Source organism: Oryx dammah, unplaced genomic scaffold (genome assembly GCF_014754425.2).
Source record: "Oryx dammah isolate SB20612 unplaced genomic scaffold, SCBI_Odam_1.1 HiC_scaffold_9, whole genome shotgun sequence".
Classification (NCBI taxonomy): domain Eukaryota; kingdom Metazoa; phylum Chordata; class Mammalia; order Artiodactyla; family Bovidae; genus Oryx; species Oryx dammah.
In genome coordinates this window covers 59244951-59269081 of record NW_024070193.1, presented here as the reverse complement: position 1 = coordinate 59269081, position 24131 = coordinate 59244951, and the positions used below count along the sequence as shown (strand labels likewise).

The 24131-nt window shown below is 44.6% G+C and overlaps 1 protein-coding gene across 1 annotated transcript in view; it reads right to left on the bottom strand.

Moving 5' to 3' along the window:
* EGFR (epidermal growth factor receptor) overlaps nucleotides 1-21836 on the bottom strand; it is a 214110-nt gene extending 192274 nt beyond the window's left edge. The window contains exon 1 of the mRNA XM_040246357.1: nucleotides 21587-21836. Within this exon, the coding sequence (XP_040102291.1) occupies nucleotides 21587-21674 (88 nt within the window). The 5' untranslated portion in view covers nucleotides 21675-21836. The remainder of the gene's footprint in view (nucleotides 1-21586) is intronic.
* Nucleotides 21837-24131: the final 2295 nt, after the last annotated feature.

Below are 24131 nucleotides of genomic sequence, written 5' to 3'. Positions count from 1 at the left end.
TCTTCCAGGCTCCTCACACAGTGGGGAGTGAGTGTACGACAGAATTTCCAACCCCAAGTTTATTCTGCTACTTGACGTCAGTGGAGCTGATGATCAGGCCCCTGCTATGGTGTGCTGAAAAAGAACCTAACTGTTCGCTTGTTCCTCGGAGCTTCATTCATTTATAGTGAGGTTGCTCACATTTAATACTGCATGGGCTTTTTTTCTTAAACAGAGAGACAATTTCCCTTGGACCTCAGTTGGGGAAACTCTGAAATGATAAAAAGTTCATCCACACATCTCTGCTTCTGTTCACTCCTGAGTTACTGGTACTAGACTCATCCTCCTGCTATCAACAACCAAAAACCTGAGCGAAATAGCTGAGGCAATTCTTTTCAGGCAACAGCCACAGTCAGTGCTAGCCTAAACAAAAGAAGAGAAGGGAAACACACAGTAAACACGTGGCTCAGTGGACAGCTTTCTTTTCCCGTCCTAATTCCGTTAATACGCAGGTGACTGCTGAGACGTCACTGGCGGGCGAGGTTCACCTGCACACACCATCACGTGGTGATCTATTGCTACGAAACGGTTCAGTCTGCACAGAAGTTCAAAAGAATTTAGATTATCCTCAAAATGAATAAACAGGATTTTAAATCTCATGAAATCCACAGGCTCTTCCCCAAGGGGTACATCTATGACCCCCAAGTTTGAGAGCAACTTTACAGCAGCTTCAAAATTGCCACCACTACTGAATAAGCTCAAGGTGCGAGTGGATTTGCTGCCAGCAGCCAGCCCAGGTGGGGACACATGGTGGGCTTAGAGCTGTGTAGGAAGTGCACCTGCATGGTGATGGGTTTGTTCAGCACTTTTCCTGTGAACCTCTGGGTTCTTCCCAGCATCCCTCCCTCTGGAGGCAGACCCACTGTTCAGGAAAAGACCAGTGCTGCAGGCCAGATACTTCCTCCAGCTTCCTGAATGCCATTTTCACACTCCTGCCTGCTCTGTCTCATACCCGCTGTGGCGGCCCCTGTGGTACTGAGACTCTCCGTGCTCTACTTCTCCTGTGTGTACTCTTTACCAATGCCCATCACCTGAACCCATGTTCTCCTTTCACACCCACCCTCCTGGTCCATCTCAGGCCCCATGAAGGTGCCAGGGTGCATGACACCAGACTCAGCCATGGAATATTGTAGATAGCCTGGGAGACTCCCTCCAGGCAGCAAGTCCATGGCATATCCTTGCGCCAGCTTCCCATCCAGTGTCAAAACAACCATCTCACAACTGGCATTCAGAACTGAGATAGACCTTTGGAGGAAAGTATTAACTAGTATTTTGACCACAAAAAAATAAGTCAGTGTCTTTCTGGCAGCTTTACCAAAGGATTGAAATTTTCTCTCTTACAACTATTAAGCTTATGATAAACGATTTTAGATGTTGACTTAGAAACGTGGAAGGAGTTCATATTTTCTGAAGCACTTCAGTTATTTTGTGAACACAGAAGCCTGGGGTTTGTTGTCCCTGATAAGGATATCAAAAATGCAAATGGGGCTATTCTTACATGATTATTAAGACAAAATGAAGTGTGTCAGAGGCTCTGAGAAAGCTGCAAGGGACTCTGGAGCTACACCATGCTTCAAATCCATATGCCAGCACCTACTGGGCCCGTTCAGCTTTTGTGTGACTGTCACTTTGGCTCTGAAGAACTCACAAACCACTGCAGACTAAATTCTCACTTTCAGAAATGCAAGGGAAAGAACAGGCTTCTGGACTGAAGGCTCCCTATGAGCAGAGACTATATTTTCTGACTATGGAAGCCAGTCCCCAGCAGCTTTTTGGTACAGAGTATATGCAGGAAATATTTAATGCATGTCTACTGAGTTGAACTGAAAAATGAAAATGAAACATAACATAAGATTCAGCAAAATTATATCAATCTAGTAAGATCAAGTGCCCCTGTGGCGCTGTGAGCACAGTGTGACCGGGCAAGAGCCAGGGCTCACCATGCCTGGAGGTCTGGGAGTCTCCGGAGAGCCCCACAGGAGGATCTGTGGGATGGGAAGACTCAGGCCATGGGCGCGGGCAGTTTCTTTACCATGGGATTGGCTGTCCCTTCGCTTTCCCTGTGTGTGTCTAAATACAGCTCCACAAGAGCCTGGCACTGGCAGGTAGCAGGCAGGGAAGGAAGATGTGGGTATGTCTGAAGGACACTGTCTTTCTGCAAGAATTCTCCAGTTGGTTAACACCTGCTAAAGAGGCTCTCTTTGTGGGGATTTTTATATACATGTAAGAAGGAGGAGTATGCCACTCGAATGCTATCCTTTTTTAATGCTATATTTAAAATAGGCATTTTTACACTCCTGCCTGGCTACCAGGCTATCTACAATATTCCATGGCTGTGAAAATGCCTGTAATTCAGTTCAATTCAGTCATGTCTGACTCATTGCTACCCCATGCACTGCAGCACGCCAGGCTTCCCCGTCCATCACCAACTCTCGGAGTTTACCCAAACTCATGTCCATTGAGTCAGTGATACCATCCAACCATCTCATCCTCTGTCATCCCCTTCTCCTCCTGCCTTCAATCTTTCCCAGCATCAGGGTCTTTTCAAATGAGTCAGCTCTTCGCATCAAATGGCCAAAGTACTGGAGTTTCAGCCTCAACATCAGTCCCTCCAATGAACACTCAGAACTGGATCTCCTTGCAGTCCAAGGGACTCTCAAGAGTCTTCTCCAACACCACAGTTCAAAAGCATCAATTCTTCACCACTCAGCTTTCTTTACAGTCCAACTCTCACATCCATACATAACTACTGGAAAAACCATAGCCTTGACTAGATGGACCTTTGATGGCAAAGTAATGTCTCTGCTTTTAAATATGCTATCCAGGTTGGTCATAACTTTCCTTGCAAGGAGTAAGAGTCTTTTAATTTCATGGCTGCAATCACCATATGCAGTGATTTTGGAGCCCCCAAAATAAAGTCTGACACTGTTTCCACTGTTTCCCTATCTATTTGCCATGAAGTGATGGGACCAGATGCCTTGACCTTAGTTTTCTGAATGTTGACCTTTAAGCCAACGTTTTCACTCTACTCTTTCTCTTTCATCAAGAGGCTCTTTAGTTCTTCTTCACTTTCTTCCATAATGGTGGTATCATTTGCATATCTGAGGTTATTGATATTTCTTCCAGAAGTCTTGATTCCAGTTTGTGCTTCTTCCAGCCCAGCATTTCTCATGATGTACTCTGCATAGAAGTTAAATAAGTAGGGTGACAATATACAGCCTTGACGTACTCCTTTTCCTATTTGGAACCAGTCTGTTGTTCCATGTCCAGTTCTAACTGTTGCTTTGTGACCTGCACTTACAGATTTCTCAAGAGGCAGGTCAGGTGGTTTGGTATTCCCATCTCTTTCAGAATTTTTCACAGTTTGTTGTGATCCACACAGTCAAAGGCTTTGGCAGAGTCAGTAAGTAGAAGTAGATGTTTTTCTGGAACTCTCTTGCTTTTTCAATGATCCAGCAGATGTTGGCAATTTGATCTCTGGTTCCCCTGCCTTTTCTAAAACCAGCTTGAAGATCTGGTAGTTAATGGTTCACGTACTGTTGAGGCCTGGCTTGGAGAATTTTGAGCATTACTTTACTAGTGTGTGAGATGATTGCAGTTGTGCAGTAGTTTCAGCATTCTTTGGCATTGCCTTTCTTTGGGATTGGAATGAAAACTGACCTTTTCCAGTCCTGTGGCCACTGCTGAGTTTTCCAAATTTGCTGGCATATTGAGTGCAGCACTTTCACAGCATCATCTTTTAGGATTTGCAATAGCTCAACTGGAATCCCATCAACTCCACTAGCTTTGTTCGTCGTGATGCTTCCTAAAGCCCACTTGACTTCACACTTCAGGACGTCTGGCTCTAGGTGAGTGATCACACCATTGTGATTATCTGGGTCGTGAAGATCTTTTTCGTACAGTTCTTCTGTGTATTCTTGCCACCTCTTCTTAATATCTTCTGCTTCTGTTAGGTCCACATCATTTCTGTCCTTTATTGAGCCCATCTTTGCATGAAATGTTCCCTTGGTATCTCTAAGTTTTTGAAGAGATCTCTAGTCTTTCCCATTCTATTGTTTTCCTCTGTTTCTTTGTACTGATCACTGAGGAAGGCTTTCTTATCTCTCCTTGCTATTCTTTGGAACTCTGCATTCAAATGGGTATATCTTTCCTTTTCTCCTTTGCTTTTCACGTCTCTTTTTTCACAGATATTTGTAAGGCCTCCTCAGACAGCCATTTTGCTTTTTTGCATTTCTTTTTCTTGGGGATGATCTTGATCCCCGTCTCCTATACAATGTCATGAACCTCCGTCCATAGTTCATCAGGCACTCTATCAGATCTAGTCCCTTAAATCTATTTCTCACTTCCACTGTATAATCGTCAGGGGTTTGAGTTAGGTCATATCTGAATGGTCTAGTGGTTTTCCCTATTTTCTTAAATTTAAGTCTGAATTTGGCAGTAAGGATTTCATGATTTAAGCCGCAGTCAGCTCCTGGTCTTGTTTTTGCTGACTGTATAGAGCTTCTCCATCTTTGGCTTAGACTAAACTGAAGTAACAGTAAGAACAGCCTCACTTTGAATTGGAGAGATCTTTTTGCTATTTATACCAAGAGAAAGAACAAATACAAAGCCTTGACTTGGAAGTCCAGTACTGTCTTTGAGATCTTGATTTTTCTAATAAAACCTTGGTTTTCCCTGTAGATGTTTTATCTTCTCTATCACATGACTGTGATTCTAGTATTTTAAAATTATTATAGCATAACATATATGTAGAAAAGTATACAAATAAAAAATGTTCAGCTCCATGAATTTTTCACTGGGTAACATATCTGTGGAATCAGCATCTGAATCAAGAAACATGACTTCACCAGCAATGCAGAAGACCCTCTTCTAGGGCACTTAAAGAAGGCAAAAGAGACCAAATAGATGAAAACAAACATGGGATGAATACAATGGTACACACACAAAAACCCCACCACTCTGACTTGAAGAGAATATAAACTTGGCAAATTAACCCCCAAACTACAAGGAAATGTTTGGCTTGTCCAAATAATCAACAAAAAAGTAATCCATCTGTCTCTATTTCTCTGTCCATCTGTTCATCTATGTTCTTCACTCACCGCTCCGTAGCTTTCCCACCTCAGGACTCCATGGTCTCCAAATTTAAAGACCAACAAATTTCATTTTAAGAAATTACCTTCTAAACAGTATTGTAAAGACTAATTTATACAATACTACCTAAAAAGCTAAAACAGCGAGCATTTAGCTTATTAGATAAAGATGTCAAACTGAATAGTTACAGCTTTGCTAAGAGGTTCCACTTGGGGGAGGGGGGGGTTGGTGGGGGTCAGGGTGCACAGGACCTCCCTGTGCCTGTTTTGCAACTTCTGGTGAATTCCTACTTCTTAAAAATAAAAAGCTAACAACAAAAAGCCTTGCTGTTACAACAAATCGCCATTCATATTTACATAACATGGTCAGTGTTTTCAGTATGCTTTTCCTAAGAACTACAATTTAAAAAGTCTTCTGAAATTCTCTATTAAGTGGGGGAAAAAATTGAGAAAAAATAAGATCCACACGTTAAGTTCAGACAAACACCCACTCTAAAACATGGTTTAAAAGTGAAGAACTTACTCTCACTAACATTATCTAGGGAATGTACAGTGGTTAACTTCCTTAATCCTCACACATTTTCTTTTCTCCCATTCTTAAAGTTAAAAACAAGAAATGCTAACCATAAGTTAATATTCTAAGAAAATAAACATTTGCTTGAGTGCTGACTGCTTCCCTCTGTGTCCTGCCTGTCTTCAAACAGCCCGCTCCCAGGCAAGCTATATCCCCACCCCGCACCATGTGACTCCAAAAAGCTCAAGGGTGGCAAGACCCAGAGCGAAGGTTAGAATGCCCTTCAACCCAGCTGTAAATTAAGTGTCTCATAAATCCTCTCACTGTTTATAAAGCAGCTATGCTGCTAGCAATGCCTATGAGATAAATGATCAACTTTGTACTGTTAGCTTTTCCATTTTTGGTGTTTCTTGCAGCAATTTATTTTTACTCACAGATTTAAAACAACTTTAAAAATAACTTTTATATGCTGCTGCTAGGAAATAGCAAGTCTCTAGTGTATTAATTCATGACCATCTGTTATCTTGCAAATTCAAAAACAATGATAGTAATGACAGATAGACAGGAAGAATGATAGGTAACTGGTGCATTTTCATGGCTCCACAAGAGCACCTGAAAATCTTAGTATAAACTCAGTGAAGAACAGGAAAGCAAAGGAAGTTATGAGGCTGGTGCCCAGGTGAAGGCAGCGGCCCCTGGGTGGGATGTGTAGTGGCTTAGAACCCATCACAAGTGCACAAAGCACTACCTGAGACAGTTTAATTAGTTTCAGATTAAATAACACTTCCACTTTTTTCTTTCTTTAGAAACTTAACTGTCACTGAGAGGGGCAACGACTTCCGACAGGGCGTCTGCCAAGGGGACCCTGAAGTCTTAGAGGCTGGGAAATGTGTATGGCCATCTCTGCTATGTGCTGTGATGATGGAAGGAGAAAGGTGAGCAAGGAAAGCAGAGGAGAAATGGCCTTTCACCATGGCCACAGTGAAGTGCCAGCGTGCCAACAGCACAGGAATAAGTCATCAAGTTGTACAGTGAAACCAGGAGCATTTTAAAAACTGGCTCCGAATAAAATAAAAAGTACATCTTCAAAATAAAAATAAATAAATAAATAAAAACTGGCTCAGGGATCTACAGGAACAAAACAACAACAGTGCTCTTTTGAGGGAAAGTGAGGCCCAGTGTGGAGCAAAAGAGTGGGTCTGGGGAGCCTTTCCTGCTGGGACCCCACGGCCTTCCCAGGACCCAGAGCTGGTGGGCGTCTGGGGCAGAGGCACGCATCTGCTGAGGACATGGGTCCCAGGCGGGCTCCAGAGTGACCCTTCCTGGGCAGATGAGCTCAGATAGGTGAAGAGACAGGAATCGCAAAGGTTGTGGTAAGGGTTAGAGGTTAGAGTGCAAGGCACAGCACTTACACAGTCATATAGTGAGCTCCTCTGGAATGGATTCCATCTTCTAAACAATCATCTCCTTTCATCCTCTTGGCAGCACCAAGAGATAAGCACTATAACTCCAATCTAAAGATGAGGAAACCAGGACTCACAGGGCTGCTCAGCTTAGCCAGCAACCAAGAGGTGAAGCCCGATCCAGACCCCACACCGCCCTGTGTGTGTTCAGGGGGCGGGGCCTCAATAACTTATCCAAAAAGGTACCACATAGCAGATCTAGACATTTTCTGACATAATCATTTTGTATATTTATATTTTAGTCCTATGTGCACATTTTGTTTGTCCTGTTTATAAAAATTTAACATCAAATAGATGTTAGAGATAAAGAAGGTTATTATTGTCTTTTCTAGAATTAAAAAAAAAAAGTCATCTGTCAAATGTTGATGATGATGGGTCCTGGAATCACTGGTCTAACGCATCCTCTAGCTTAATAATATGTAGACTGGAAAAATTAATCATAAACATGATAATTCTGGACACAGAACCGGTGAGGTTCACAAACACCCACCTAATGGAAGCTTTTGTTTTGAGAGTAGTTACTTCAAGAGCCCTGAACAGTTGGCACATGTGACTTTGTTGGCCTCCAGTTTGGGAGGTCCTCTTCACCCCACAAATGTAGTCACTTCTTGGCTGGAGAAGTGTCTTCTTTCCCTGTTTGAGTCAAGAAGCCCAGGGACATTTCCCCCATTTAATAATGACATTTTAATAAGTGACATATTCCACTTTATAGTCCCCAAAATACAAACAGATACAGATTCTTCAGGAGAATCAATTCTGTATCAACTAGTGGGCAGAAATCCTTGATAAGTGACCTGAGGCACCTGTGGCAAAAAGACACCAACAAGAGACAGTCAGGATGGTCAGAGGGTAGTGGTCGCACATTTCTGGAGGCGGCACACATGTGCAGACCTACAAACATGCCCCAGCCCTGTGCCAGGATGCACACGGCTCCTACTTGGGCCAGCCAGGCCACACCAGGAGGCAGAGGTGTGTGCATGCGTGTGAAGCTCTATAAAATGTCACCGATCCAACTCTAAGGAAACCCCTTTGCAGACATTCCCCATGAGGCACACTCAGCTTCCACCTCACTAGCCAGAGCCACTTCCCCAGACACAGACTTCATGATCCTACCCTCTCCCTACCCCTCAGAGACGCCACTGAGTCGGCATGCTTGATGGCTCATTTCAAAACCACGGGGTATTAATTAATTATCATTTGTTACTTTTAAAGTGCCTCTTAAACTCAGCCTGAGCCCCTTCTGCTGGACAGAGCAGCTTGTGAACAGGACATGTGACAGTCACGAGATCAGGATTGCATATTGTTATTACGTTACATGATACCTAGTGGTTCTGTCTTAATTAAAAATCAACCTTGTACATAGTGTCCAGAAGTCACCCAGCCTGTAAAACTTCTATAAACATGCACTCAGCAGCCCTGTGTTCACCACTGTTGCATTTCACTGTGACTGTCACCTCGGTCCACCTCTCTCTTGTCACCTAGGTGAGACGATGCAAACTTAGAAGGTGGATAACGTCCAAACTCTCCCTAAAATGAAGTCCAAGGAGGAAAGAAAAATGCAACAGAAGCAGGCACTCCTGACAACTGTCCCCATCCAGGCATTAAAGACCCCATTCTCACTGATTCCTAGGATGGTTCAGACCTGGAACTTTTGACTAATTATTTCTCTGGCTACAGTTTGAATGTTTTGTTTTTACACCTGGGCAACATTATGCATAGTTAGTAGCCACTACTCAACAATCTAAAAACCTAGCTTTTCTATTCGAGACTTTAAGAACAATCACAAACTACATCACGAGGGAACATAGACTTGAGATACCTGCACAAATCCTCCATCTACCTGGGTCTTTTGCACTTGGTGCCTCCCCAAAACCAGGCACAAGGTTAAATGTGCATTTAAACAAAAAAGAGTACCTAGAGGCTGAAAGTGAAGTGAAAAACTGGGCAATTCATCTGATTGACTCCTTACGTTGTTCTGTTTCACCAAATTGCTTAACTTTCTGTTCTGCCTTGGCTGGGCAGACTTTGCTGACTGAAGGTGAAATGGCATAGCTTTTGCCCAAGTAACTTTCGCAAGACTTAGAGGCTCAGTTACTAAAGTGGCCCTGAAATCAATACACTAGCTGCCTGTTCTCTGTGAGGGTTTGTGCCGTCTCAGGCTACAAAGATCACGTGTTCTCTCGGTGACAGACCTACACCTGTAATACACAGGCAGCCACTGCAGACCAATGATGCTGCTTACTTACAAAACTTTTTCCTATTTCACTTGATAATTATGAAATATAAACATGCTTTGGGGGAATCTCTGCTGGAGTACTGAAAAGTTTCCACTATGTTAGGAATAAACAATGACAAACAAAAGTCCTTTCCTTCGTAATGGAGGAGAACGAACACTGTATCCGGTATTTCTTTGAGAAAAGGTGTCTCTGCATAAATGAAGGACCCATTCACTGTCACATTCCTTGTTCCATCAGTTTAACTAACAAAGCTCCTCAAAGTGGAACAGTTTCATTTTTGTAATAATTTCTCCTTCAAGTCCACGCTGCCAAGGATGATACCTTCTAGAATGGATTCGTGTACAGGGTGTGAGCCATCCTGGAGTGCACACTGTTTCCTGAGTGTGTATCTTTTCAGAATAGCTGTTTACACACCCTAATGAACTAAACTATGCGCTTCATTTAATCACAGATATGACTCTTCACAGAACTGTGTAAGTAAATGAGCACACTTTGCCACAGGCATTGCTAACTGATCCAACTGCTCTATCGAGATGCTTTCTCCCTTCATTTTTCTTCAAGTATTTACAGGTCTGGCAAATTTAAATGAGTCTGTGTTGTGTGTGTTCAGTCGCTCAGTCTTGTTCAATTTTGCAACTCCATGCACTGCAGCCCACCAGGCTCCTCTGTCCATGGAATTTTCCAGGCAAGAATACTGGAGTGGGTTATCATTGCCTCCTCCAGGGGATCTTCCAGACCCAGGGTGCAAACCCACATCTCCTTGAGGTTTATGGCTTTTTACAATAAAGTTATACATTTAATTTCTAGAGTAAATGTTTTCAAGGCTCATAAATTCACTGCCTATATCTTATGAAATAGGCTACTCTAACACATATATAAGAAAACTGAAAAAATACTTCAAAACATGAGGAAAAATAGGTAAGGAACAAAAATAGAACAGAACTTCTGAGAGGCATTAAATGGAAGTAAGATAAATATAACAGAAATGTTGAAGAATACTGTTAGTTTTTTGATTCACAAATAGGACTAAAAATGATAGGAGGTATCAACAGCTAAAAACCAGTCTCAAAGGAGGAGTAAGGAGAGTTTGGGGGCACATTTGACAGAGTAGGTCGAAGATAGTGTCTGTTGTGAAGCAGGAAAAGCTCTCAGCACCAAAATATCAACTAGTCCAGCGACCACAAGCAAAGTGCAGAATGCCTGTGAGCCTGAGTCCCGCACCTTCAAATGTGAATAATTATCTCCATCCTGTGGGGTTGTTAGGAGGCTTGGAAAGACGGATATTAAGGCATTGTGTAAACTGGGAAGTGCTGTACAAATGCAAGCTGTTATTATTATTATGACATCAATGTTTTAGCATCTAAATTATAGGGACAATACATTTATTATCAATGTGTTTAAATACATATCTTGCATGCATTTAGATTTGCTTTTAATTTCGTAGATACTTCCAGTTGGCAGGAGTCTCAGAACCATGTGGTTTAGTTATTTTATGGAAGTTGAAACTGGGAAGGTAGATTCCAGCCTGTTTTCTCTTCCCCCATATAACTAACAACAGATTACTGGGAAAAAATACACGAAGCTGTATACTGAGACAAAGTCCTTGAGCAATGCCACTTTTCAAGGAGTGATACATGAATATGCTTATTTGTACTAAAAATAATCACAAGTATGAATGTCTTTGATACTTTCTAACTTAAAAAATTATATTCTATATTTTTACAGTCACTTATCAAAGTTTTTTATTGTGATCTTTTGTCAAAGTTTTCTTTTCTTTTTTTTTTTCAAAGTTTTCTTTCTCTGCAAAGGCTTACTCATAGCAGCTTCCAAAAACAAAAGAAAGGGAGAAAGGAAGGAGGAAGGGAGGACCGATTAAGGTAATACATTATTCTTACTTGTAAATATGTTCCAGGCATAAGTACTAGGAAACGGTAAGAGATAAAGCAATCAGGAAGTAACTATAAGGATTCTTTATTAATGCTGTAGCAAATCAAAACCAAGAAAAAGTCTTGAAACGCATCGTATTTAAAATCAGTACCTTAAACATCAACAGGTGATACAATAATGCTTCAACTACCACCTTTTGCTTTTTTGTCATTCATCTGGACTTAATCAAAAGTAGATGAAACTGGAAGTTCTGGGTTCTTTTTCCCTTGTGAAAGAGATGGTAATTTTTAAACTTTATAGTATTACGTTATGGACAGAGGAGCCTGGTAGGCTGCGGTCCATGGGATCGCGAAGAGTCAGACACGACTGAGCGACTTCCCTTTCACTTTTCACTTTCATGCACTGGAGAAGGAAATGGCAACCCACTCCAGTGTTCTTGCCTGGAGAATCCCAGGGACGGGGGAGCCTGGCGGGCTGCCGTCTATGGGGTCACACAGAGTCGGACACAACTGAAGTGACTTAGCAGTAGCAGCATACCTTAGTTAAAAAAAAAAAAAAAAGGCTCTTGCAACTCAGTACTCCAACAAACTTAAAATAGTTTAATTTACATTGTTTGGCACAATTTCAGCCATCTACTCTGGCTTATGACATATACTAATGAACTAAGAGATATTGTGTAAATGCAAAAAAAGGAATGGCAATGAAATCTCCTGACAATTTTCATTCAGCATTTGCCGGTAAGTAAGTAAAACAGGTAAAAAAGTTTTGAAAAACTTTCTGAAATCCCATTTACAATCACAAGAGATTTCCGGGAACACTTGCGTTTCCTAAAGGACTTGCACGGGTTCAGTAAATGATTTGTTTCTATTCCAGACACTAGAGATGAATTTATGAGTGAGGGCAAAGGAAGTAAAACATGCAGTTTTTCACATACATTCACACATATTCAGCCTGTCATCCTGGAGAGACTGTAAGCAGTGAGTCAGTTTTCTCCAAGAAAAATAAGAAGCTTTTACCTAGAGTAAAAGAAAGGAACTTCGGCCAGTGGCCATGATAATGTCACGTGTAAGGGACTACAGCTGCTAAGGCCATCATGACATCACCCACTCTGAGCAGGCCTGGGCGTCTGTAGTAGTAAAACCATCAGGTATCACGCTGCTGCATTTAAAATAAAGTGCTTCATAAATGCTCTAAGTAAACAGTGGTCTAGAACCACCTCCATATTTCTCTCCACATAAAGGCAGGAATGAGTACCCAAGGTGCGTCAACAGCCATTAACCCCGTCACAAGTCAGCCCGCGTGTTCCCAAACGGCCTCTGCAAATAAACGGGTAAACCAGTTTTCAACAGTGAATCAGGAAACAGATGTCTTATGATTTACAAGTGAGCAAGGCTCGATTAATTTGAGAGATTTTCTGAGTTCAGTGTGATTTAACAAGTCTTTATTGTGTCCAGAATTATGCAGACTTCTGTTTTCATTGTCTCTTTGCTTTCTGCAGTAGGAGTTACTAAAGGATCGGACAAGGTCATTTTTCTTATCCACAACAAGTTTTAGGGCCAAATCATGCTACTGGGGAGAATGTTCAAACTATCAACGATTGCCCAGATTCTAGTTGAATCCTTCATATCTGGTTACTTTTTTAAAAAAATGACCAAATGGCCATTTTATTTTTTAAATGGACTTTACTTTTGGTGTTGTAAGTTTTCTTATGATTATTAAGAATAGGAAGCAGGAAATGCTAAAAGCCTTCGCCCCCGCGTGTACGACACAGCCAGCCGTGGTGGGTCCACTGCGGGAACATCAGCCACAATACTGCCTCTCTCTTTTCCCTTCGCACAGAGACCAGGCAAAAACTTCCTCCTTTGAGGTTCAACTAAATGTCCTCTTTTGGGGACACCGCCACTGTCACAGAGACAGATGCAGCTCCTTTTGTGGGCCACCATCAAACCCCTATCATGTCCGTCATGAGATGCTGTACTGCACACGTCCCTGTCCCAACTCAGCTCTGCAAACTATGCATCTAGTAAGGCCAGACACAGTTACCGTGCTCCTCCAGTGAACTCAGAACCCAGCATGAGTTCTGCAGGCAGCATGTCAGCAGCTCTTCCACCCTGGTGTGCATCACATTGTGGGCCTGACCCCCAGCGCCTTATCCAGAGGTCTGGGTTGGGGATTCAGGAATGGACATTCCTATCAAGATGCTCTTACTGCTGTCTTGGGACATACTTAGAAGCCACTGGACTAGACTTCTCATGTATCAATTCATGAAAAAAAAATGTAACTTTGAGACTCATTTACTAATAAAATATAAACCAGTTCCTTGATCTTGAGGAAACCCATGCAATGTGTGAAAAGTCGGAGTCAGGAAACAGAGACAAAACTTCTCTGCACAAGCTGCACACACCACTTAATGTACTCTTCACAACAACCCAGGGAGTTTTTAAAGGTATATTCAGTGCTCCATCCTCCAGAAATTTTGACTGGACTGACCTAGGGCATCCTTTTTTTCCATAAGTTTCTTGGTGAGGAATGTTCAAAGTTCAAAGACTACTGTTCTGTTTTGTTTTTTAAAAAAGAGTCGCTTCCCTGGCGGTTCAGAGGTTAAAGCGTCTGCCTCCAATGCGAGAGACCTGGGTTCCATCCCTGGGTCGGGAAGATTCCCTGGAGAAGGAAATGGCAACCTACTCCAGTATTCTTGCCTGGAGAATCCCATGGACGGAGGAGCCTGGTAGGCTACAGTCCACGGGGTTGCAAAGAGTCGGACACAACTGAGCAACTTCACCATCACCTAGTCTTTTTGGATCCGTCATTAACATATAAAAAAAAGCAATCTGATGCTTTCCTACATAAGAAATGGTGAGTTCTCATCTGATGATTTGCAGCAGTATACTAACATGATTCTCAGCATACTTACATGATTATTCCATGATAACATGATTACAAGCACATGATTCTTAATGTACTTACATGCATGATACATACGGTTGTTGACAACTGCACCTAATCTGGCTTGCTAATCACAGTGGCCTAGTCCAAAAAGCAGCTGGTAATCTAGAACCTGGCCAGGCTCAGTATGGATGGTGACAAAGAGCATGGAACAGGCTGGGGTGAGTTGTTCTACTGCCAAAGACAATGCCTGCCAAAGACACTGAAGACAATGCCAAAGCCACTGAAATGACTAATAAAACGACAGTTCAAGGCCACCACTCTCCTGGGCTCCAGACCTGTATACTCCTGGACTTTTCCATCAGAGTACTGCAAATCCCACCAACTGACTCTACTCCTCCTGGAGCATTGGCAGCCTCTGTGAATGGATTTATGTTTGCCCATGTTTTCAAGTCAGAAGCCTGTGTGTCATCCTGGGACTCTCTCTTTCTCATACTCATGACATATGATTATCAATCAGTTCCACCTCCAGATCTTCCTGAGTCTCTTGTTCTGCACCCTCACTGCAATGCTACAGCATTTCACCTGCATGCCTCACCCATCTCCCTATTTCTACCATTGCCTGTGTAACCCATTCCCCACAAGCCTGCTAGAGTCTTCCTTCCAGAATACCAAATACATTACACCAGTTCCTAGCTGCATGGCGCCCCTCCCTTCAACATAGCTCTCAAACAACTGCAGCCTCGTCAGCTCTCCCTTCACCTCCCACCACAGTGGATAACCAGTGCTCTTCAGGACTTTGCTACTCTTGACGCATTTCTTGGAATGTCCTTCACATCTTATTATCTGGGGAAATACACATAGTTCTTCTAAGGCTCAAATGAGTAATCCTTCCATTTGGTGCTACACCTAGCCCTCTCTCCAGGCAGAATTTAAAGCCAGGACTAAACACCAGAAGACTCCTTTATCTTGCATTAAATTCTGTCACTGCTTCTGTGACATTTTCACACTTGTTATCTGTAGATCTCTCTTCCTCCACTTGACTTCTAGACACTTATGGGCAAATACCAAGTCAGATTCATTCCCAGAGCTTAAACTGTGGATGGAACAGCACAAATTGTCACCATGGCTTGAACATATAGAAAAAAAAATGCAAATAAAAGCCACAGTTGTCATACATAATGATACCTGTCTTTTTACTCAAAGGAAGAACAATAGTGGTTAATTCATATAATAATCATTAAATCTACTAAATTAAACTAAGTCAAAACCATGTTTACTGGCCACCTAGTAACAGGTGCAATTGTGGCTGTATCAGGAACTGTGTTGGACACTCTAGCACTGTTGGTGGGAATGTAAATTGATACAGCCACTATGGAAGACGGTATGGAGATTCCTTAAAAAATTAGGAATAAAACCACCATATGACCCAGCAATACCACTCCTAGACATATGCCCTGAGGAAACCAAAATTGAAAAAGACACATGTATCCTATTGTTCACTGCAGCACTATTTACAGTCGCTAGAACATGAAAGCAACCTAGATGTCCATCGAGAGAAGAATGGATCAAGAATGGTGGGACATATACACAATGGAATATTACTCAGCCATAAAAAGGAACACATTCGAGTTCTAATGAGGTGGATGAATCTAGAACAGAGTGAAGTAAGTCCAAAAGAGAAAGATAGATATCATATTCTAACACATATATATGGAATGTAGAAAGATGGTACTGAGGAATTTATTTGCAGGGCGGCAATGGAGAAACAAACATAGAGAACAGACTTATGGACTTGGGGAAAGGGGAGCAGAGGGTGAGATGTGCGGAAAGAGTAACATGGAAACTTATATTATCATATGTAAAATAGATAGCTGGTGGGAATTCGCTATAGCTGATTCATGTTGAGGTTTGGCACAAAACAACAAAATTCTGTAGAGCAATTATCCTTCAATAAAAAAATTAATTAAAAAAAAAAGAACTGTGTTCGAGACATTCTCATCCAATCATTAGTTCACTAAATTGTAATTCAAGTCTCTTGATAAAGGCACATTCCAGATACAGTCACAAAAGATAACTTGGACCTTGGGTTTTTCCATGAGAACCCACCAAAATGGGGTATAATGTGGAACAAAAAAAGAAACTCTATCCCACACTCAAGCTTTCACAAATGACTTTCTTAAGCAAGCTGCTGAAATTTTGTAGGAGTAAAATTTATTTTAAGCATATGCAACTCACAGATACTCAGTCAACAGGGTCAGACATTTGATATTATACTTCAGTGTCTTCAGAGATTAAAATGTCAAATTCAGCTCTGAGCTTCTAATGGGGCTAAGTAAACAAGCTACCACACTCACCAGCCCCAGCCACCCCTCCTGTCCCAGCTGGCTCAGGGAACTTTCTAGACAACTGAATCGTGTCTACCTAAACCTGTTGCAAGGAACCCAGACCTGATGACTCTGAAAAGGTGAAAATTTCAGTCAAACCGGTTATTTGGCATAAGTCCCAAAGCCTGGATCCTTGCCTCAATTCAAGCTTACCTGCTTACGCCCATGGGCTGGATGGCAGACTATCCTTAGACATTGTGCAAAGAAAAAACTGTTGGAATTTTCTCAGGAAAAAAGTCTTTTAGAAGGAAGATGAAAAAGAAGGTATGAGCAGAAGCTCTGATGCAAAGAGGAATGACATATAAGAACAAGCTAAGATGTAAATTCTGTTCTGTATGTGTTGATGGTTCAGAAACAAACAAGTAAATATTAACTGAAATAAACAATGGTTCTTATAATTTTGAATGTCCACAAATGATAGAAGAAAACACAATAGGGTTTGAGAAGCAGAATCTATTTTTTGAATTATGTCTACAAGGAAACAATGCCTAGAATTTGTTCTAGAACTTGGATCTTTTCTGAAAAACATATCCTCATTAGTAAAACCAAAACCCATTTCTACTATCAGTTCAGTTCAGTTCAGTTCAGTTCAGTTCAGTTCAGTCGCTCAGTCGTGTCTGACTCTTTGTGAGCCCATGAATCACAGCACGCCAGGCCTCCCTGTCCATCACCAACTCCTGGAGTTCACTCAGACTCGCGTCCATCAAGTCAGTGATGCCCTCCAGCCATCTCATCCTCAGTCGTCCCCTTCTCCTCCTGCCCCCAATCCCTCCCAGCATCAGAGTCTTTTCCAATGAGTCAACTCTTCACATGAGGTGGCCAAAGTACTGGAGTTTCAGCTTTAGCATCATTCCTTCCAAAGAACATCCAGGACTGATCTCCTTTAGAATGGACTGGTTGGATCTCCTTGCAGTCCAAGGGACTCTCAAGAGTCTTCTCCAGCACCACAGTTCAAAAGCATCAATTCTTCAGCACTCAGCTTTCTTCACAGTCCAACTCTCACATCCATACATGACTACTGGAAAAACCACAGCCTTGACTAGACGGACCTTGGTCAGCAAAGTAATGTCTCTGCTTTTGCATATGCTATCTAGGCTGCTCATAACTTTTCTTCCAAGGAGTAAGTGTCTTTTAATTTCATGGCTGCAGTCACCATCTGCAGTGATTTTGGAGCCCCCAAAATAAAGTCTGACACTGTTTCCACTGTTTCCCCATCTATTTCCCATGAAGTGATGGGACTAGATGCCATGAACTTCATTTTCTGAATGTTGAGCCTTAAGCCAACTTTTTCACTCTCCTCTTTCACTTTCATCAAGAGGCTTTTTAGTTCCTCTTCACTTTCTGCCATAAGGGTGGTATCATCTGCATATCTGAGGTTATTGATATTTCTCCCGGCAATCTTGATTCCAGCTTGTGCTTCTTCCAGCCCAGCGTTTCTCATGATGTATTCTCCATATAAGTTAAATAAGCAGGGGGACAATATACAGCCTTGACGTACTCCTTTTCCTATTTGGAACCAGTCTGTTGTTCCATGTCCAGTTCGAACTGTTGCTTAAATTGCAGGGCTTCCCTGGTGACTCAGAGGTTAAAGCGTCTACCTGCAATGCGGGAGACCTGGGTTCGATCCCTGGGTCGGGAAGATCCCTTGGAGAAGGAAATGGCAACCCACTCCAGTATTCTTGCCTGGAGAATCCCACGGACAGAGAAGCCTGGTGGGCTACAGTCCACGGGGTCGCAAAGAGTCTGACATGACTGAGCATGTCCAAATTAAAGCGCACACACCCACACAAACACAATTTTCATAGCAAGTCACATAGCAGCGGCCAGGAAAGTTCCTAGCTGTCTTTTAACAAGTTGAGTATCCCCATCACAGATCCTGCCCCCATATCAGGGCTCGGGGCACCAATATGGGCTATCTCCTCTTAAACACCATAATTATCAGTTTAATGTTAGAGCTGGCTTGCCACTCCCATGAAGAAAGTTTCAGACACTAGGTGCTGGTTCTGGAGCTTGGACCAAAGGAAAAACAAAGAATATTTTCTTTTAAAAGGGGCAGAATTCTTCCTCTTTATTGACACCACCTCTAAGAACATTTTACAACATGTTAGTGCCATCACATGGACTGAGTCTAATTATGGAGCACAATGAATGGCAATCGGTGTCTTCAAATTTCAGAATAAGTTCTCGAAAACTTATGGACTATGAAACTAAATATATGAAGCATGAAATGGCAGTCCAAAGCCAATGGGAGCTATCAGCCGTTTACTGCTAGATGGAGTTACATAGTGTGGACACATGACAGACACACAGATGCTGATCTCCTTTCCAGATCTGAAAAGCAAGATACTACTTAAATCAGTGGCCTAAAGAACCACTCTGGAAACAAGACAAACCGTTAGGATAACCATGGCCCCTTTTAACTCATAATGTCTGGCACATGCGATGCACTCAATAAACATTCATTGAATTGAGAAACAAGGTCTCAGAACCTGGAGCTGGCAAGGGACACATTCACCTTCACACAGCATGGGAATGAGGACACAGGCTCCTGGCCTTCAGGCCAGTACTGAGTGGGCGTCCTCTGGTCTCCTTAAAGAAAGGGAGGCTTCACCCTGGATACGATTCAAAATCCCCGAATTTGTTCTCTTTTATACAGCCCAGATCTACTGAGCCAAGGATATCATCTGAGGAGGGGCCAGGCAGGATGGCCTAGCTGAGAATACCACCCAGGATCACTTCTGGAGCAGCACCTTCACCTTTCTGTTTTTCAAAAGCAAGGAGCTTGCTCCACATTCCTCCAGCAATCTCCACATTCATCGCTCACTTTGTGACAGAGTTCTTCCACAGAAGGGGCCTCCTGAGTACTGGGAGAAGGAGTCCAGACCACGGGCAGGTGGCTTCCTCATCCCCCGTCTTCTTCCTCCCTCTGCCAGCATCCTACATCACACACACCGACAGAGCTCCTCTAAAACCAGAAGAACAAAGCAGCACAGGCAGCACCTCGGGCCAGAGTTTAAAAATTCAGGTAAACAAACAAACAAACAAACAAACAAAGAGCTGCCTTTTGCAAGCTGCAGGAAAGTCACTTTACTTCTTTGTACCTCGGTTTCCTCAAATATGATGACAAGAGCCAACTTGTATGGTTGATGTAAAGATTAAAAGGACACTTAAAATGGTATCCGACAGGACCAAGTGCAGTAAGAACAAAGGACACTGTATCTTAGAACCAAACAAACCTCTCTAAAATGAGTAAATATTCTAGAATAAAACTTACCAAATTTGATCAACACAGGTCTTTAACACTTGCTGTTAATAACTTGCCCCGTACATTTTGGTCTTCTTATGTTACTTTAACATTTGTTCACCTACTCTCACTATTGTATTCAGAAGCATTCTGTTTTAAACAAACATGGGACTAACAGGCAATTTAAGTGGTATTTATATATTTCTTAGAAAAGCATTAATAGTAGTGTTCAGAAGGGTACACATTTAAGCATTAATAGTAGTGTTCAGAAGGGTAACAGCAAAGAGCTGAGAACATTTCTGAAATGAGAAAAGTGATGCTTCGGAGGCACTCCAAAGGTTTAAAATAAGGATGGGGTCCCCTTGCCACCTGCTTTCAGGCGGGAATCCTGTTGTCAACTGATTCAGAAGCTGGACCACAGCCTGGGACTCAGAGGAGGAGAGACTTTCATTGATAAAACTAATTTCTTTTTTTAAATAAAATCATCATTCTCTTTCCTTTGCAAGACTGTTAAAACTCCAGATGTTCCCAAAGAGCTTTCTACATTGGCAGCAATCTTGCCAGAGATTTCACCTCTGTTGCCAGAGATTTCCAAACTAGACTGCCCAACATAATCACCTGAAGAGCTTTTAAAAATTCATACAACCAGGTCTCAACCCAGACCAGTGAAATGACAAAGTCTGGGGGCGGGGGGGGGGGGAGCCAGACATCTTTTTTTGTTTGTTCTGTTTCAAATCCCAAGTGATTCTAATTTGAAACAAAGTTTGCGAACCACTGCTTTATGCCTTAGCGCTCCCGCATCAAACTCGCTCAGCACCATACCCTGTGCCAATGACCTCAACAGCAAGTACAGACCTGACTCTCGGAACCCAAGCTGCTCGATCTTGAAATTGTGCAATTAAACCTTCTGAGGCATGTTTCTCATTTCAAGTGGGTTTATGGTCGGCAGTCACGAAGCCAGACTCGCTCATGTTCGGTCTGGATATTTGGCACACGTGAATCACCGACATCAATTTTTTTTATTTAAATGAAGTTTAATATTTTGGTTGGCTTAATGTCAAATTCTTCAAAACTAGAAAACACATCCCAGACACAAAAATTTCTGGATTTTGAGGAGGAAAGCTTGCTGTGAGCCCTGTTTTGAAACCATGGAGAACCAGCCAGGATGGGTTCCCCCGCTGGGGCGTTCGCACCAAGCCCCGGCTGTTTGGCCACTGCCTGTGCCACCGCTCCGTCCCATCCACCGCGAAGCCGGGACACGCGGCCCAAGGGCTGCAGGTGGGGGCGAGTCTCGGGAGTCCCGGGAAACCACCACTCAGGAGAGTCCACCGCCTGAGGGGCGCGGACGGCGGGGGCAGCTCGGGCCGCACCCGGGTGTGGAGGCGCTCTGCGACCCGCCCCCCTGCTGCCAACGGGTACCTTGGCCCTCCCTGACTCGCAGCACAGGTGCCCGGTGCCCGGAACGAGCTTCCGGGCCTCCAGGTCAGGGCTGCTCTGGGAGGATGGCTCCCTGGTTCGGGAGCCTGACCGGAGGCTGGGCGCGGGTGCGGGGACGGGCGCGGAGGTCGGAGGGAGCGAGGTGGACACAGCGTCCCCCCTGAGCCCCCGGCCCGGCCGACTGTGGGCGCACGTGCTGGGACGCGCTCGCCTGGGCGTCCAGCCCGCGGAGGGCAGGAGAGCAGAGGGGAGAGCCGCGCTCCGGGCTCCGCGGCCCGCCGCGCCCCGCGCCCCGCGCCGGAGGCTGCCCCGCCGCCCGGAACCGGGACGCGCATTCCTCCGCAGCCCGGCGGAAAGCGCGGCCGCCCGGGACGGGAAGGACGGCGGCGCGGGCGTCCTTACCTTTCTTCTCCTCCAGCGCGAGACTCGCCTGGAAGTGCGCGGCCAGCAGCAGCAGGAGCGCCGCGCGGCCCGCCCCGGAGAGTCGCATCGCGCCGGGCTCCGCACTCGGTCAGGACGCAGCGGCCGCCGTGCGCTGGTCTCGGCGGCGCGGGACACGGCGGCGCAGGACGGACAGGGCTCGCGTGGGGCCGCGGGCGTGCGCACCGAGCCGGGGCGGAGGCTGCGCGCTGCGCCAGCCACCGGGACTTCTAGCTCGCTGGGGCGGAGGCGGGGGCGGGGGCGCGGGGAGGCCGGGCTGCAGGAGGAGGGCCCGGGAGGAGGGGCGGACGGCGCGCCTGACCGAGGAGGAACCCGCCGCAGGAGCGCCGGCCGGCAGGACTAGGGGCGGCGGACAGCGGCTGCCCCAGGAGCCCGGTGTCCAGGGAGGGGCCGCGAGGAGCCGAGCCGGGCGTCCCCCGCGGACGCGCCTGCTGGCTCCCTGATCCAGCCTTCTTCGAGCCACTTTTGTGCCGGGGTTGCCATTTCCCCTCTTTCTCCCGCCAAGTTGCGGAGCAAACTTGTACTAACTCCAGGCAAACTGGCTGAGCCCTAGGCCCAAGGCCAGATAAGGGTGCCTGGGGGGAAACCACCGCTTTATTCTGGCACCCAACTCCTCTGAGCTCCCTGGGATCCCAGTGGGGATCGAAAGTGGCCTGGCAGCTAAGACGTTCGTTAGCCGCGCCCACGTGGCTGGGGTGGGTGCCTGGCCTCTGAGACGCGCTCTCAAGCCCGAGGGTCCTTCAGGTCGCGTCAAGCACCCTCGAATTCAAACGAAACAAGGACACCCAACTCCTGGCAGAGACTAGCCTTGGAAAAATGTTTGTTGAATGAATGCGTGGACACCAAAGGAGTATGCCAGGGGTACATGAAGTAAAGCACTTCAGAAAGTCAAAGCGCTTGGAATAAAGGCTTAATATAAATACTAGCTAGATGCCCCTCCGCCCAGAGACACCACGGTGTAACTCAAGCAAGAGAAAGAGAAACCCACTAAGGACTGGGCAGGAAGAAATTAGGCTTTCTCAGGCTGCAGGATCTTTTTAGCTAAATTCCTTCAGCAAAGCCCACCCTAACCTACTTCTCCTCTCCCTCCAGGACAGACTCCTCCACCCTCTACAGTCAGACTCCTTTTCTTCACAAGATCCACTGTGACATTCGGGTGGTTTAGCTCTGGACTCCCTGGTATTTAAGCTGGAATCACAAACTTACAGTAAGTGGAGTTAGAGCAGCACCTTTCCTGTGGTGGGAGGAGCAGAACTTGCATCTTTCCTTCCCAGGCAGCAAGTCCGTGGAACCGGGGGCTCCTTTAAATTTAGAGTTATTTGTGGTTTATTTCTTCATTTTAATGAATCAGGATGACCCCTGAGCCTGTTGAACTCATCCAGCCCCTGGATGAAGAAGGCTGTGTAGATTCTGCAGGCCATGGCTTCAGTCCCCTCCAAACACTCCAAGCAAGGACTTAAAGTGGTTTGTAAAAAAAACAACCACAGGAAAGCACCGTCTGCTAGAGAAGAGCTCGGGGCACATGGCAGTGGGCATGGAGTGCAGCCAGGGGTTCTTCTCATAGCTGACCTGCTCACAGAAGTTCCAGGCATGTACTCCACCAGGGCCACAGATTGAGACCTCAGCCTTTGTTGAGGAAACATTTATGCGGTAGCATGGATCATATTGTCCATTAAAACACAAAGCTACCACCAATTTGGAAGACTGCACAGGAATTCTCCCATGAGTCCCCCAAAAGAGGTCGACAGCAATAACCTTCACCGTACATCCTTCCACATGACCTGATGGTATCTCAAGAAGGAGAGATTTGTGGGAACGATTACCTGAAGAGACAGTGTGGCACACGAGTCAATACAGGGTGCGTTCAGTGACTGCAGAGGAAAGGGTGGTGCACCATCCTCCTGGGACTGGTGTGTGACATGTCCTGAGCCTGTGATGTGAGGGGTGACATTCAGGATGGTTTTATGCTCTTTGATAGGTACATGGAGGGGTGTGTACTCATAAATGTGTTACTTGTTAAGTAAAGAACTGTGTGACTGAGCTAGCAGAAATGATATCCTGAGAGAACAGAGCTTTTCCCAGACTGGGCCCTTTGTAGAGGATGCTTGGGTACTCGGCCTTGGAAGAAAGTGACCCCAGGTCACATCCTGGGCCACAGCCCAAGCAAAAGCTGCCACCACCATCACCACCACAAGAAAAGCAAGAGCAGCCCTGACGCCACTGTACTAGGTGCTGTTCAGAAATTCACTTATCTGACCACCTATAAGCAAGGTTACCTGTCTGTCTTTTATGGCAAGATGATGCTGTGGCTAGGAAATGTTAAGTAAATAACTTGCCCAAAGTCTCAAAGCATCCTTGCTAGTCATGAGGCCAGTCTCAAATCCAAACCCTGGCAATGTCCTTCATCACTGTCATACTGCCACTTTTCCAAACCTGAGACACATAGAGACTTTAGGCCCCCAAATTCTGTTTCAGAATATTTTGGAAACATTTTAGAGACAGTACC